A 15022-nucleotide genomic window follows, 5' to 3' on the forward strand; every position below is an offset into this window, starting at 1 on the left:
GTTCCCGCAGCGAAAGATGGCTTGCGCGATTAGGGTCGGGAGGGATCTGGTGCCTAAAAAAAGAGAGTCTGAGTCATTGGAAGGCTGGGGATTTTCCTTATAAGACTTGTCCTTTCGCACTGGTTTTGAGCTGTCTGGTGGCAGCCAAGTACAGCACGAAGCAAAGAGCACGAGATGCAAGGCGTTATCGCGCACGCTTCGTTTGCATGGCGGCGTACGTGACGAAATCAGCATAGATGATTTTCTTGATGGGGACAAACATGTCGTAGCATCATAGAGTGTAGAGCCTTACGGAAGACGCACTGCCATAGATGTACCTAGGTTTGTGGGATTGCAACATGGTATGGAGAAAGCTGCAGAGACTTTGGCATCGTACGAACAATGCATCACACCGCATGTTCTAGACGCAACGCAGATGCGAATAACCGGCTATTTTACTCAAGAATAAATGCTGTAGGTGCCCTTTGGTGCCGTATTTGTAGTTGTTTCATTTGCGTTGCAGTTGTTCAATTTGAAATTGCAGTTCCCGTGAGTTTCGTTATATCGAGGTTGAACTGTAGTTGGAATTGGAGTATGCCGTTTTGTTAACAGTTCGAGCTCAATTTACGCTAAGTCAGCCGATCTATGATGCTGATGCACTTCGCTGTTTGATTGCTGCAATTTGAAAATGCACTAACATATCATTATATCGTGCAGATCAAGATAGCGAAAGCAGCGTTCCATTGTTGTGAGGCATATTACACAACAGTGCTTATTCTCTAGGATGCTGCTGCAGAGGCAAGAGCTGCAGATGTTGATGAGCATGGCCACGAGGAGCAGGCTAACAATGAGGAAGAGGAAGGTGATGCAGGATTTCAAAGGGGAGTACTGGCGGCTGCTCACCAAGCTCTTTTGCAAGGTGTTGTCGCAGGAGGGGGTTCTACTGTGGGATTCCAGGCATATAAGAAGCCATCCCTGTTTCCTCTGCGCATCGCTTTGCTTCTTGTCCTCATCTGCATCAGCCTCACTACAGCGAGCCTCGTTTTGCTTACCCTCCCTGGTAAGTTAGCATACATTTTGCTTATTTTGTGAACTCTGTCAACGTTCTCAGTGAGTGCTTTAGCGAGAGAGACAGGAAACCTTCTGTCATGTTTGTCCAGAGTGCTTAGGTTGAATGGGAATGTAAAAGATGACTTTTCTGCAGAGTGCACAATGCCTTACTACAAGCCTATCCCAGCTTTTGACAGATTTTCTGGAAAGTGCACTGTGACTGTAAACACAGTGTGTGTGTGTGTGTGTATACCACAGTTTTTATTGAACCTTTTTAGTATATTGAGAGGTATGTTTCACAGCTGTAAACGCCATTATTTTAGCGCGTTATCTATATGCAGAGCCGTTTTAATATTACATAGAGGTGTGCAAATATTGAAATTTCTGAATATGAATTGAATACGAATATCTGCAAAATTGTTCTTTGAATATCAAATCGAATATATCACGACATAGGATAAAGGCTTCTAAGAGTAACAATAAAGCCCTCGAAAACAAGCATGGTCACAGTTGTGTTCTGCTGATCTTTAGAAAAATGTATGAATGTATTGGCTTATCATAGGGCATGCATGCCTGTGTGCACATGTGTGTTCAGTAAAATTATTTTTGCCATGAAACAATGTGCAGTTCTCATGAGGCAAGCTGAAATCCGTAAAAACAACTTGCACTTCATCTTTCAACAAACATCTTTCATGAACAGTGAACACCTGTGTTGGCATTGTAAGTGCTGCTGAAACAGACAAAATGGAAGTAAAGGGCAATAACGTGTTCAAAATATGGGATGGTTTAGTGATGAGCATATCTCAGAAGGAAATTGAAGATGGCAAGTGCTCTCTTCTTGCACTGACAGTGCCTTCCGCATTTGTCGTGTAAGCGAGAAACTGCACGGTTCCACTGTGCCCTCACGTGCAATGTCACACGTGAGACCATCATTCCTGACGGTAATGCATAGTTTGGAACAGCCTCATTCATTAGTGCAGTGAAGCCTCGATCCTCAACAATGTTGTATGGCTGTGCTCATGACGAGTGATTGTTTCCGCAGCATTCATGTTCAGCGGTTTTTTCATTTCACGGCAAAAACCTGTGGGTGCGCATCGAAACTTTGTCTCGCTGATGCCGACGTACGTGAGTCGTGAGCAAAATCGCTCCATGCGGGTCGGGCTTAAGGCTATATGCGTCTTGCTATCATCTGTAACAACAGTTCGTGCAGTTTCAAATGACTTTGCAGCGTTATTGTCGTCCTTGTTGACACTTTTAACATATGGCCGCAGAGCGCCGGAGTTGTAGAAACTATGTCAGAATATTGTCACGTCCCACTCCTAGATTATCGCCGTCATTGCACGCGACCATGATTCTATTATACAGGGTGTTTCAGTTAAATCCTCGGGCTAAATAATTCGCGAACCGTTGCACCAATCAAATAACTTTCTTTTTACAAGTATCTGTCCGATACCGCCTACAAACTGCGCACAGTGTGAATGGGTGGGACGCGCTCATTATTTAAATAAAAATTCAAATGAGTTTTGTCAAAAAACGTTATTTCTAAAGCAGCGCACCGTCGGTATTAAAATGGGTACTACCCCTTTTGGGACCTTCACTAGACACCTTTTAGAGAAAAATCAGCAACGGAAAAGGGGTCATTTGTTGCAGTAATTAATTGGTTTCGGTTTACATATTTTTGTCGCAGATGGTCACGGTGAAGCGCAAAAGGACGCTTTTCCACTCACTTATCCACCAATGAATTACGCCCTTTTGTGCTTCGCCGCGACCAGCCGCGACAAAAATATGTAAACCGAAACCAATTAATTAATTACTGCAACAAATGACGCACTTTGTTGAAAGATTTTTCTCTAAAAGGTGTCCACTGAAGTTCCCAAAAGGGGTAGTACCCATTTTAATGCCGACGGCGTACCTCAGGTACAATGGGAGTACCTCGAAGCTCAGTGCGTCGCGTAGCTGCTGTTCCACTATACATGTTCGTAGCTGTTACCACAACATACAAATTCCAGCACGTAGCCTGTAACAACTTTATAATACGCTGCTATGATGTAAAAATTGAATATTCAAATACTTCGAATATCAAATTTTCAAATACGAATACGAATCAGATATCACAAATATTCTGTTCGTATTCGGAATTTCGAATATTCACACGCCTCTAATTTTATATTGTCTACAAAATTTCAAGCAAAATCACGGAAGGGTGACTGATTATAATAAGGAACTGGGCTAGCTGGTACTGATTCATTCTCGATGGTGAAGTGCAAACAAAACAAGGCCCAAGACTGGACAAGAGCGATTGATTAACTTCCACAACAGAAGAAAGAGGGAAGGTGTTATTTCTTAAGTTATACAACCTTTTTGTATTTGTCTTGGCTAGGGCATGCTCCCTTTCCAACACCACTTCTGTGTCACACTTGTTTATGTGCACATATGTATGTACTCCTTTCGTCACCAAAGCTCAGGCTTCTTTTTTTCACTGGAGTTGTTTAGACTCTGTTGTTTTCCCATACAAGTTCATTGGAAACTAAATATGTATACCTCCTGGTGCAGTGTTTGTTGGACGGCTCCTCATGTCCATTTCACTGGGTGCTAGTACAGCAGCTGTGGTTCCCACGGTTACCACTGTTGCTGCCAGTACAGCAGGTGGTGCTGCTGCTGGTGCTGCTGCTGCTGCTGGGACAACTGGCATTGGGGTTGCCAGCACTGTCGTGGGCAGTGGTCGAGTACATGAGTTTTACACAACGGCTTGCGGCCTGTACACCTGCTGGGTTTTGCTGCGCTTCCTCACTTTGCTCTGCAGCTGGCTGCCCAAGGGATGGAACGCCATCATGGCCAAGCTACGTTCTTGGCTACTCATTGTAGGTTCATTGCTCCACATTGCAGTTGATCATATCAACACTTTTCTTTGGGTCGCTAATTTTGTGTATGGTACAGTAGATACCCTCCTTAAAAACTTGGAGTATTGCTTGTTCCTTTCGTAGTCCCTGAAGTCTCTCATGGCAATGACATTGCTTCTTGGACTGATTCCACTGTTGATGGGTCTTCTGTTTGACCTTATCATCATCATCCCTCTTCGGGTTCCGCTCAACAGTACTCCGCTCTTCTACCTCTGGCATGTAAGTGGCCTGAACCTGGTACAACCGTGATTTGTTATAATAATATGATGGCACCACTTTCTAGGACTGGGCCTTAGGGGTGCTACATACCAAGATTATCTGTGCCATTACACTGATGGGTCCCAACTGGTGGCTCAAAAGGGTAATTGAAGAGGTAAGCACCACTTTTGTTGTTCCCTTGAACATTTCTTGTGCTTTATGCTTAGGTTATTCACTTCCTCCGCATTAGCTGAACTCTTCTTACATGATGATATGATACGATCACATATTGGTTACAGCAATTTATGGTACCCAAGGTTGAGAGCAGGACAAGTGTTTGACAAAATGCATCTGTGAACAAATCAATTAATCTTGTGACATGTGGAGTGGAACGCCTTGTATGGCTTCTGCGCTCTTATCTGCTACCTACTGGGCTTGGCACTGTGTTGATTGTTGGTTTTGACTTTTTGCTCTCATTTTCACTCACTTCCAAATTTACCATCTTGTAGATGCTATTGAGCTTTCTGTGGAAATTTTGTAATACACTACGACAGTACGTCTCTGCGCATGAGAGAAAAAAGGTTGGAGAAAGCACGTGACAAAGCGTCTGTACACTGAGAAAGCAGCATTAAGGGGGCATTCGCAAACGTGTTAGCAGTCACAAGGGACTTTTCAAGATCTCTTATCTTTATTTTGAATGCTCGATGGCTATCACATACCAGGAGGCAAGAGATATACACATTGCATGTGTTTTAGGTATACCATGACGGACTGCGGAACATCAACCTGTACCTTATTGTGACTGAGTTGGTCCTGCCTGTGGTGGAGGCATTAGGCCTGTCCTTGACTATCCCATACATTGTCTCCTGCAGTCTTGTGCCTGTTTTTGGTAAGCCATATCAGCCATTCTCTCGTAAAAGTAATTAGAATTATGTATGGTTAATGTTGGTACGCGTTACAAATTATGCAGTGTAACAAATTTTTTCCCTATGTTTTTGGCTTTATTAGTTATGGTGTAGGACTGCGCAAATATAGTAATAATGTTGAGTACGAATGGAATATGAGTATTACAAATACTTGACTTTGAGTACTATCGAGTCGAATAATGACTTGAAGCAGCCCTGTTTACTGCAATGTCCACATACAGCAAATACAACCACATTTTGATAATCACAGAAATGTGTAGGGAAGTATCAACTATGAAAGGATGAGGAAAGGGTTGCCACTCCCACAAGACAATTTGCACTGCTACAGTTGCTCAGGTGCACTGCTACAGTTTCAGGTGTACACCACTAGTGGGGTACACCTAGCAACACGAAAAAAGGATGACACACGCGAAGTCTAAGCTTACAGCTCACTTGCTTCTCAGCCATCCTTTCGCGCTTCTGGTGTCCCTCACGGGTGTTCAAGTGCCCACGAACAGTGCAGGGTGCGTCATGCATCTGCAAGGTGACAATTACTTGAAAGCGCGAACACGCAGTCTGCTGCTAGTTAAACAAAGAAGAAGAGGCTACATGCACGGGGCAGCCGCAGAAGTGGGGCTGAAAGGCGGCATGTTTATCCATGATACATGCCCAGCGTCGCCACGCAAACTTGAGCACAACAGACCTATACAAATACTGAAAATATATGATTCGTATTCGAAATGTCGAATATTTGCACAGCCCTATGCAAGAATATACGAAGATACTGTAACGTTCCCTAATCAGTGCTGCATTTATCCAAAAAGTACTCTGTAGTAAACTATCTCACTAGCCTACCTTACATTCTGTTGATTCTTTCAGGAGCCACAGAAGAAATGCAGAACCTTGTTCTACGAAGGATCTACCCTTCCCTGCTTGCCATCTGCGTCCTAACGGCATTTGTAGTGTTCCAAGTGCGACAGTTCTGCCGTCTTTATGAGCACATCAAGAATGACAAGTGAGAGATGTGTTGGTTGTACTCATGACAGTTGGGTCCTAGGCATAGTGACAGAAATGCCTTATAGTTTATGTCATAGAGATGAAATCTGGTTTGATTTAATTTTTGCAATTTCATGATGGGCTCAAATGGAGTGATCCCCTCCCCCCAGTTATCTAACACTGTTCATTGCAATTTGTGTCTCATATTTAACCTCTGCTTACAGATACCTTGTTGGCCGCCGCCTAGTCAACTACGAACATCGGCGAGCTCCTGCTTTTGTGGCACCTCCACCGACAGCAGCTTCCTCCTAGGCCCAGCTTTCCCTTTTCGTCGATGTGTAAATACCCCTGTACAGACATTTGTTTCATATTGGTGGACGAAAACTCCCACGATGACAGCTCTTAGAGCTGGTGCTGTAAAGCAGTGGCATAGAGCTTCGCAAGGATGACTGCAATGTTTTCACTAAGCTCTGACCCAAGGAAGAAGATGGATGGTGCATGATGCAGACACGAATGTATGTCTACGGTGCGTAAATAGGCCGCATTCTTTCTTTCTTTTTACTCCTCCTTTTCTGTGAACTGTCAAGTACGTTTATGTTGTGCTTTCAGTAATTGTGCTGGTACTTGAATGCTGTAAGCAAAATTTCTGCCTCTCTAATGGTCAGTGTGTGCATGTGAGTTGTGTGAGCACTTCGTCCTTGGTTGATTTAGTGGGAACATTGTGTTGGTTACTTGGAGTTTATAGAGTAGGTATTCTTTTTATCTTTTTTGAATTGGTGGTAGTCTAGCCTTGAACTTGAGTATTCCTGTTTTAAGTGTTTTACCTAATACATGTGTGACATGCACATAGTGTGCAATTACGTTGTTCAAAATTTACAGTTCTGTTGCGTTATGTGCGGGTCAGCGGTGTTATGCAACTGGAACCCAGCAGGCACACGTACATGAACAACTGGATGAAAAATTTGTTGTGTGCAGTGCCTGGCTAACAAGTGCAGCATACTTTAAAGCATGACGGTTCTCAGTTAACTTTGGAAAATCCGCACTGGATCATCAAAACTATACTACTGTTTTTTTTTTTTTTTCCCCCTTTGTGCCCATCACGATAAAGCTTCACATCCAAGGTGAAATAAATTGATCCTTTGAAATATGTACATCGACTGTATCCATCGACTGTATCCATAGTTCATGCCTTGATTATCAATCAAATGGACAGTGGGCACAGTATAGTTTTAGGACACATGCAGAAGTTTGCTTTCAGTGCTGCCCGAAATTGCTGAAGACTGGCAGCATTACATGGAAGAATGAAGAATAGCATTTATAACTCTTTGTCTATGGCAGAAAATGCTGTAGTGGGGCTGCTCATGGCTTTGGCACTGGGGCTCTCCTATAGCGGGTGCACAGTGTGGAGCAGCCTTCTGGTGCTTCAGCATGATGGGGAAGGTATAGTTTCTACTCTACATTAGTGGCATGTGCAGGCAGTCGAGGCATGTGATGAATTATGCAAACAACCGAATTGTCCCAAGCAACCTCCTTGGGCACTCTATGATTGTGGCATTGGTATAACTAGATTTAAGTATATTCTGTGTTGTTAGTCTTTCCATCATAGGCTACCAAAGTACGTCGACTGGTTCCAAATCTTGTAGGATTTCCCATCCCCCGTTTCAATATATTTAGTTGGTTGAGTTTTGAGTTGGGCCACCAAATCTTGTCTGCCACGTGCTTTTCTGCATTGTCGCAACATTTGTGACAGTGCACATCAAATCAACGATGAAAATCTCCCCCAAAAAAGGCTGCATGTTTGGCACGTTGCCTTCTATCTGTTTGGTCACATGGTATTTCTTCTGTTTGTTTCTTCTCAAGTATAAACACACTTTCGGGTAGCTCATTGGATATGTCTCCACAGTGTAATATGCCTGAAAAAAACACATGCTGCTAACTATATTTGGGAATGTGAAACATCAATGTTGCGGTAACGTAAGTTTCCCAATATTTGCTCTTCATGGGTTCACCACGGCTTGTACTTCTCTTGGAAAAAGTCTTCAAACAGTATGACTTAGGTCGTCAGAAGTGTGGGAGATATTTTAATATTTGCATAATGTTTGCCAGTTGCAAAGTTATGTAGGATTTGACATGTGCAATTTGTGGGTATGGGGAGGGGGAGACCATTATAGTCTATGCCTTACAGTGTGTAATGGCGCTGATATCTCTAGCATGTGCACCAGTGCTTAAGTCAGTCCGTAACATTCCAAGCTGCCCACTGCACTGGTGTCACTTTTTTTTTCCCTTCGAGTTTGCTATCCTTGTGCGTATTGGAGGATAAAGGTCAGGCAATAAACTATCAATAATTCAGGTTGACATCAGCTAGTATTACCACACTACAAAGAGAAATGTTTTTTGGTTACTTGTCTGCCAGAGCACATTACGCACTGTTCCTTCAAAAAGGTGAGTCCCCAGTTGGCTCACAAACTGAATTCATAATCCGACAGCTTTTCTGAAAAACCAGCAGATGCACAAGGGACTTCAGGTGCGCATTACCTTAATGGGGGTTTTGTGCACTTTACCTGTAAAGTCTGAAAGCAGTGAACTGTTGTAATAATCGGCAAAAAATGTCCGACTCAAAATATACTGAAACTCAGGTTAATAACCTGGAGGTTATATTTGTCATTTCAGTGCTGACAAAAGACAAAGTGTGTTGAGGGAGCTTCAGTTGTGATATACATGAGGTGCTCCACCATACTTCAATTTGCTATTTTGCTTCAGAGTATGATTTTTGTTGTCTACCTCAAGTTCTGATTCACTAACCTGTAGTATGCAGCCATGTTCCGTACTGTACCTTAATGTTACTGATATTTGCACTGTATGAGTTGTCATGCCATGTCGGCATGTGCAGTCCAGGTCGATGTAGTATTCCATATAAGTTAACATTGCATTATGACATGATTACAAATAAGGCTGTAAAGTGCCTGTTAGATGCTGATGAAAATGCAACATCGGAAAAAAAAATCTCTCGACTGTGGATAGGGCCTGATATTTACATGTAATTTGATTCTGCAACCCGATAAATGTACATACCCTGAATTAATTTTCATCTAAATTAGGTTAAACCTCCAAGAATTAGAGTACACAAACACTGGCCAACAGTGCCATTGCACCATATGTGCACCTGATATGACCAAAACAAAAACGATTACTACTGTATGATGTAAGTTTTAACGTGTGCTGAAAACTTGTGCATATTTCCCACACGTACCTCATGTGCTCTATTGCAATGCTCACCACCAGATACATTCTTATACTTCAACCGCATTACACCCGAATGCATCTCTAACAGCTGATTTCACCCTGAATTATCGATTAAATGTAGTACCTTGTTTTCGCTTCCTGATCTGTGAAACTGATTCAACCCAAAAGGTTCAGCCCCTAGCTATGGAAAGCTGTGATGTGTGGCTCTTCACGTGAAATAGTCAAGAAAGATGCACATTGTATGTATAACTTTAATATTTGTAAACACAGCATTTGCAGTACATAATACTTTTGTTCACTGTGTTATGTGACAAGTAATAAGCTGGTGAGAAGCTCAGTGGTGCTCTCAAGTGTGCATGAAGGTGAACAGTGTTTCTTGGTGTGCACGCAATGTCTGTTGTTCGTGAATGCAACTCAAGGCAGAATGGCATCAGTTCAAGCTTTGCCTCCATTGAGAAATGTCACATAAAAAAAAACTTTACTATTTGTGCTCCAGTGGTAAAACATGCTTTAAAATGAAACAAACGTGTTACTTAGTCGTGCATTTCTTTTCTTTTTTGTTCTAGAGCTTATGTGTGTACATATTCCATTGGCAAAACACCTTTTTCTCATGTTCGTCTCTAACTGGGGTTTCAGCATGTTTTCTTGTAACACTGCTTCTGTTAACATATTTTTTTCTTGATATTTTTTCACGATATCTTATGTCTATTCTTTGTTGCACTGCTGTTAGCAGCATTTCCAGCAGCTTTTTATTTCACTCCGCAGTTTCTTTTAGCCTGTCTTCAATGCCACTGTAGTAGAGCAAGAGGGCACTTCACCCCTTTTTATATGAGAAAAGTAAATACATTGCGCAGTAGTTGCCTAAGTGGCGCAACCTCACCCCCAAAAAATTGCTGCACTCGTAGCTTTGCGAATTTTTTGTGTCTTCCAGTGCACCTTTGTGTTCTTGCATTAGAAGTATTAGACATGGTACAACCATATCTGAGAAAGAGTGTGCTGAAATTTCAGTAGAAACTGTGTGTAACTGAATGATAGAATGGCTGATGAGGTTGTTGGAATAAAGTTTGTATGCAGGCCAATGGACTGACACCCCGCATGTGTTAATAAGCTTTTGCTTAATGCAGAAGTTAGGGTAAGCCCTTAAAGTTGTAGAACCGGAATAATGGGCTGGTGAGAAGTCCTTCTATCATGAACTATCATGAATAGTAAGTAATATCTATAATAATAATATCTTTATTAACGTGCCCAAGAACAGCCAAAGCCAAGACATGATGGTAATAGTAAATAGTAATGTGGTAAGGGCACCAGAAACTAGGCAATGGGCATGCCATGCGAGCAAAACACGCTACATACGCAGGGAACATAAAATGCAGCAGGATGGAAATTTTCAAGGGAACGATGATAAACTACTGCATCGTGGTGTGTCTTCAAAGCCATGTGCATGCTCATCCATGAATACGGATTGAAGGATGATGAAACAGCTTTATAGCTCATCAGCCTTCCCAGTGTACGTCTGGCGCACGAAGAGGATGCACTTTCCGAAATTGAACAGGTGGTGAATGAGGAAGATGAATAAAAATACCATATCCTGGTTCGTCTGCTTAGCCGCGTGCATGCTCCGGTCGCGCAAGGAAGAAAGACTGCGGACGAGATGTTTAGAAGTTGGATGGGGATTGGAAGAGACGAAGAAATCACTTTGTAGCTCATCTGCCTTTCCAATGTATGTCAGTGAGGCAGGAAGAGGACAGAGCTTCCGAACTTGAATAGAGGATGAATGAAGATTGAAGGGGAATAAAAATACCGCATCGTGGTTCGTCTGCTTAGCCGCGTGCATCCCCCGGTCGCCCAAGGAAGACTGCGGACGAGATGTTTAGAAGTTTGATGGGGATTGAAAGATGACGAAGAAATGGCTTTCTAGCTCATCTGCCTTTCTAATGTATGTCACTGAGGCAGGAAGAGGACAGAGGTTCTGAACTTGAACAGGAGGAAGAATGAGGATTTGAAGGGGAATAAAAATACCGAATCGTGGTTCGTCTGCTTATAGCTGCGTGCGTCCTCCGGTCGCGCAAGGAAGAAAGACTGCGCACGAGATGTTTAGAATTTGGATGGGGATTGAAAGAGACGAAGAAATCGCTTTGTAGCTCATCTGCCTTTCCAGTGTATGTCAGTGAGGCAGGAAGAGGACAGAGCTTCCGAAGTTGAACAGAGGATGAATGAGAATTGAAGGGGAATAAAAATGCCGCATCGTGGTTCTCGTGCTTAGCCGCGTGCATGCTCCGGTCGAGCAAGGAAGACAGACTTCGGACGAGATGGTTAGAAGTTGGATGGGGATTGGAAGAGACGAAGAAATCGCTTTGTAGCTCATCTGCCTTTCCAGTGTACGTCAGTGAGGCAGGAAGAGCACAGAGCTTCCGAAGTTGAACAGAGGATGAATGAGAATTGAAGGGGAATAAAAATGCCGCATCGTGGTTCTCGTGCTTAGCCGCGTGCATGCTCCGGTAGGGGCAAGGAAGACAGACTTCGGACGAGATGGTTAGAAGTTGGATGGGGATTGGAAGAGATGAAGAAATCGCTTTGTAGCTCATCTGCCTTTCCAGTGTATGTCAGTGAGGCAGGAAGAGGACAGAGCTTCCGAAGTTGAACAGAGGATGAATGAGAATTGAAGGGGAATAAAAATGCCGCATCATGGTTCTCGTGCTTAGCCGCGTGCATGCTCCGGTCGAGCAAGGAAGACAGACTTCGGACGAGATGGTTAGAAGTTGGATGGGGATTGGAAGAGACGAAGAAATCGCTTTGTAGCTCATCTGCCTTTCCAGTGTATGTCAGTGAGGCAGGAAGAGGACAGAGCTTCCGAACTTGAACACAGGATGAATGAGAATTGAAGGGGAATAAAAATGCCGCATCGTCGTTCTCGTGCTTAGCCGCGTGCATGCTCCGGTCGAGCAAGGAAGACAGACTTCGGACGAGATGGTTAGAAGTTGGATGGGGATTGGAAGAGACGAAGAAATCGCTTTGTAGCTCATCTGCCTTTCCAGTGTATGTCAGTGAGGCAGGAAGAGGACAGAGCTTCCGAAGTTGAACAGAGGATGAATGAGAATTGAAGGGGAATCAAAATGCCGCATCTGTTGACAAATGCTCATCCCAGCTGAGACCGCATTGTTTACAATACTGGGTATTTTCGTGATAACTTTTGCTTCGTTTTTGTTTGTTTGGTTATTGGGAAAAAAATGACGAATAAACGGCTGACTGTGGTGAGGCGCGCGACAGCACATTCGACTTCGCCACTCAGTCAGTGAACGGAACACTACCGTCTACCTGTAGCTGCCCAACAGCATGGTTCTCGTGCTTAGCCGCGTGCATGCTCCGGTCGAGCAAGGAAGACAGACGTCGGACGAGATGTTTAGAAGTTGGATGGGGATTGGAAGAGACGAAGAAATCGCTTTGTAGCTCATCTGCCTTTCCAGTGTATGTCAGTGAGGCAGGAAGAGGACAGAGCTTCCGAACTTGAACACAGGATGAATGAGAATTGAAGGGGAATAAAAATGCCGCATCGTGGTTCTCGTGCTTAGCCGCGTGCATGCACCGGTCGAGCAAGGAAGACAGACTTCGGACGAGATGTTTAGAAGTTGGATGGGGATTGGAAGAGACAAAGAAATCGCTTTGTAGCTCATCTGCCTTTCCAGTGTATGTCAGTGAGGCAGGAAGAGGACAGAGCTTCCGAACTTGAACACAGGATGAATGAGAATTGAAGGGGAATAAAAATGCTGCATCGTGGTTCTCGTGCTTAGCCGCGTGCATGCACTGGTCGAGCAAGGAAGAAAGACTTCGGACGAGATGTTTAGAAGTTGGATGGGGATTGGAAGAGACAAAGAAATCGCTTTGTAGCTCATCTGCCTTTCCAGTGTATGTCAGTGAGGCAGGAAGAGGACAGAGCTTCCGAACTTGAACACAGGATGAATGAGAATTGAAGGGGAATAAAAATGCCGCATCGTGGTTCTCGTGCTTAGCCGCGTGCATGCACCGGTCGAGCAAGGAAGACAGACTTCGGACGAGATGTTTAGAAGTTGGATGGGGATTGGAAGAGACAAAGAAATAGCTTTGTAGCTCATCTGCCTTTCCAGTGTTTGTCAGTGAGGCAGGAAGAGGACAGAGCTTCCGAACTTGAACACAGGATGAATGAGAATTGAAGGGGAATAAAAATGCCGCATCGTGGTTCTCGTGCTTAGCCGCGTGCATGCACCGGTCGAGCAAGGAAGACAGACTTCGGACGAGATGTTTAGAAGTTGGATGGGGATTGGAAGAGACAAAGAACTCGCTTTGTAGCTCATCTGCCTTTCCAGTGTATGTCAGTGAGGCAGGAAGAGGACAGAGCTTCCGAACTTGAACACAGGATGAATGAGAATTGAAGGGGAATAAAAATGCCGCATCGTGGTTCTCGTGCTTAGCCGCGTGCATGCACCGGTCGAGCAAGGAAGACAGACTTCGGACGAGATGTTTAGAAGTTGGATGGGGATTGGAAGAGACAAAGAAATCGCTTTGTAGCTCATCTGCCTTTCCAGTGTATGTCAGTGAGGCAGGAAGAGGACAGAGCTTCCGAACTTGAACACAGGATGAATGAGAATTGAAGGGGAATAAAAATGCCGCATCGTGGTTCTCGTGCTTATAGCCGCGTGCATGCACCGGTCGAGCAAGGAAGAAAGACTTCGGACGAGATGTTTAGAAGTTGTATGGGGATTGGAAGAGACGAAGAAATCGCTTTGTAGCTCATCTGCCTTTCCAGTGTATGTCAGTGAGGCAGGAAGAGGACAGAGCTTCCGAACTTGAACACAGGATGAATGAGAATTGAAGGGGAATAAAAATGCCGCATCGTGGTTCTCGTGCTTAGCCGCGTGCATGCACCGGTCGAGCAAGGAAGACAGACTTCGGACGAGATGTTTAGAAGTTGGATGGGGATTGGAAGAGACGAAGAAATCGCTTTGTAGCTCATCTGCCTTTCCAGTGTATGTCAGTGAGGTAGGAAGAGGACAGAGCTTCCGAACTTGAATAGAGGATGAATGAGGATTGAAGGGGAATAAAAATACCGCATCGTGGTTCGTCTGCTTAGCCGCGTGCATCCTCCGGTCGCCCAAGGAAGACTTCGGACGAGATGTTTAGAAATTGGATGGGGATTGAAAGAGACGAGAGAAATCGCTTTGTAGCTCATCTGCCTTTCCAATGTATGTCAGTGAGGCAGGAAGAGCACAGAGCTTCCGAACTTGAATAGAGGATGAATGAGGATTGAAGGGGAATAAAAATACCGCATCGTGGTTCGTCTGCTTAGCCGCGTGCATCCTCCGGTCGCCCAAGGAAGACTTCGGACGAGATGTTTAGAAATTGGATGGGGATTGAAAGAGACGATAGAAATCGCTTTGTAGCTCATCTGCCTTTCCAATGTATGTCAGTGAGGCAGGAAGAGCACAGAGCTTCCGAACTTGAATAGAGGATGAATGAGGTTTGAAGGGGAATAAAAATACCGCATCGTGGTTCGTCTGCTTAGCCGCGTGCATCCTCCGGTCGCCCAAGGAAGACTTCGGACGAGATGTTTAGAAATTGGATGGGGATTGAAAGAGACGAGAGAAATCGCTTTGTAGCTCATCTGCCTTTCCAATGTATGTCAGTGAGGCAGGAAGAGCACATAGCTTCCGAACTTGAATAGAGGATGAATGAGGATTGAAGGGGAATAAAAATATCGCATCGTGGTTCGTCTGCTTA

At 44.1% G+C, this 15022-nt stretch overlaps 1 protein-coding gene across 2 annotated transcripts in view; it reads left to right on the forward strand.

Annotated features, from left to right (window-relative positions):
* Positions 1 to 10354, forward strand: part of LOC135378312 (E3 ubiquitin-protein ligase MARCHF6-like) — a 53530-nt gene extending 43176 nt beyond the window's left edge. For both annotated transcript variants that reach the window (XM_064611309.1, XM_064611310.1), the window contains 7 exons: positions 763 to 1039; positions 3583 to 3890; positions 4014 to 4148; positions 4213 to 4302; positions 4884 to 5016; positions 5912 to 6047; positions 6253 to 10354. In XM_064611309.1, coding sequence (XP_064467379.1) covers positions 763 to 1039; positions 3583 to 3890; positions 4014 to 4148; positions 4213 to 4302; positions 4884 to 5016; positions 5912 to 6047; positions 6253 to 6340 — 1167 coding nt within the window. In that variant the 3' untranslated portion in view covers positions 6341 to 10354. The remainder of the gene's footprint in view (positions 1 to 762; positions 1040 to 3582; positions 3891 to 4013; positions 4149 to 4212; positions 4303 to 4883; positions 5017 to 5911; positions 6048 to 6252) is intronic.
* Positions 10355 to 15022: the final 4668 nt, after the last annotated feature.

This window comes from Ornithodoros turicata, chromosome 1 (genome assembly GCF_037126465.1).
Source record: "Ornithodoros turicata isolate Travis chromosome 1, ASM3712646v1, whole genome shotgun sequence".
Lineage (NCBI taxonomy): Eukaryota > Metazoa > Arthropoda > Arachnida > Ixodida > Argasidae > Ornithodoros > Ornithodoros turicata.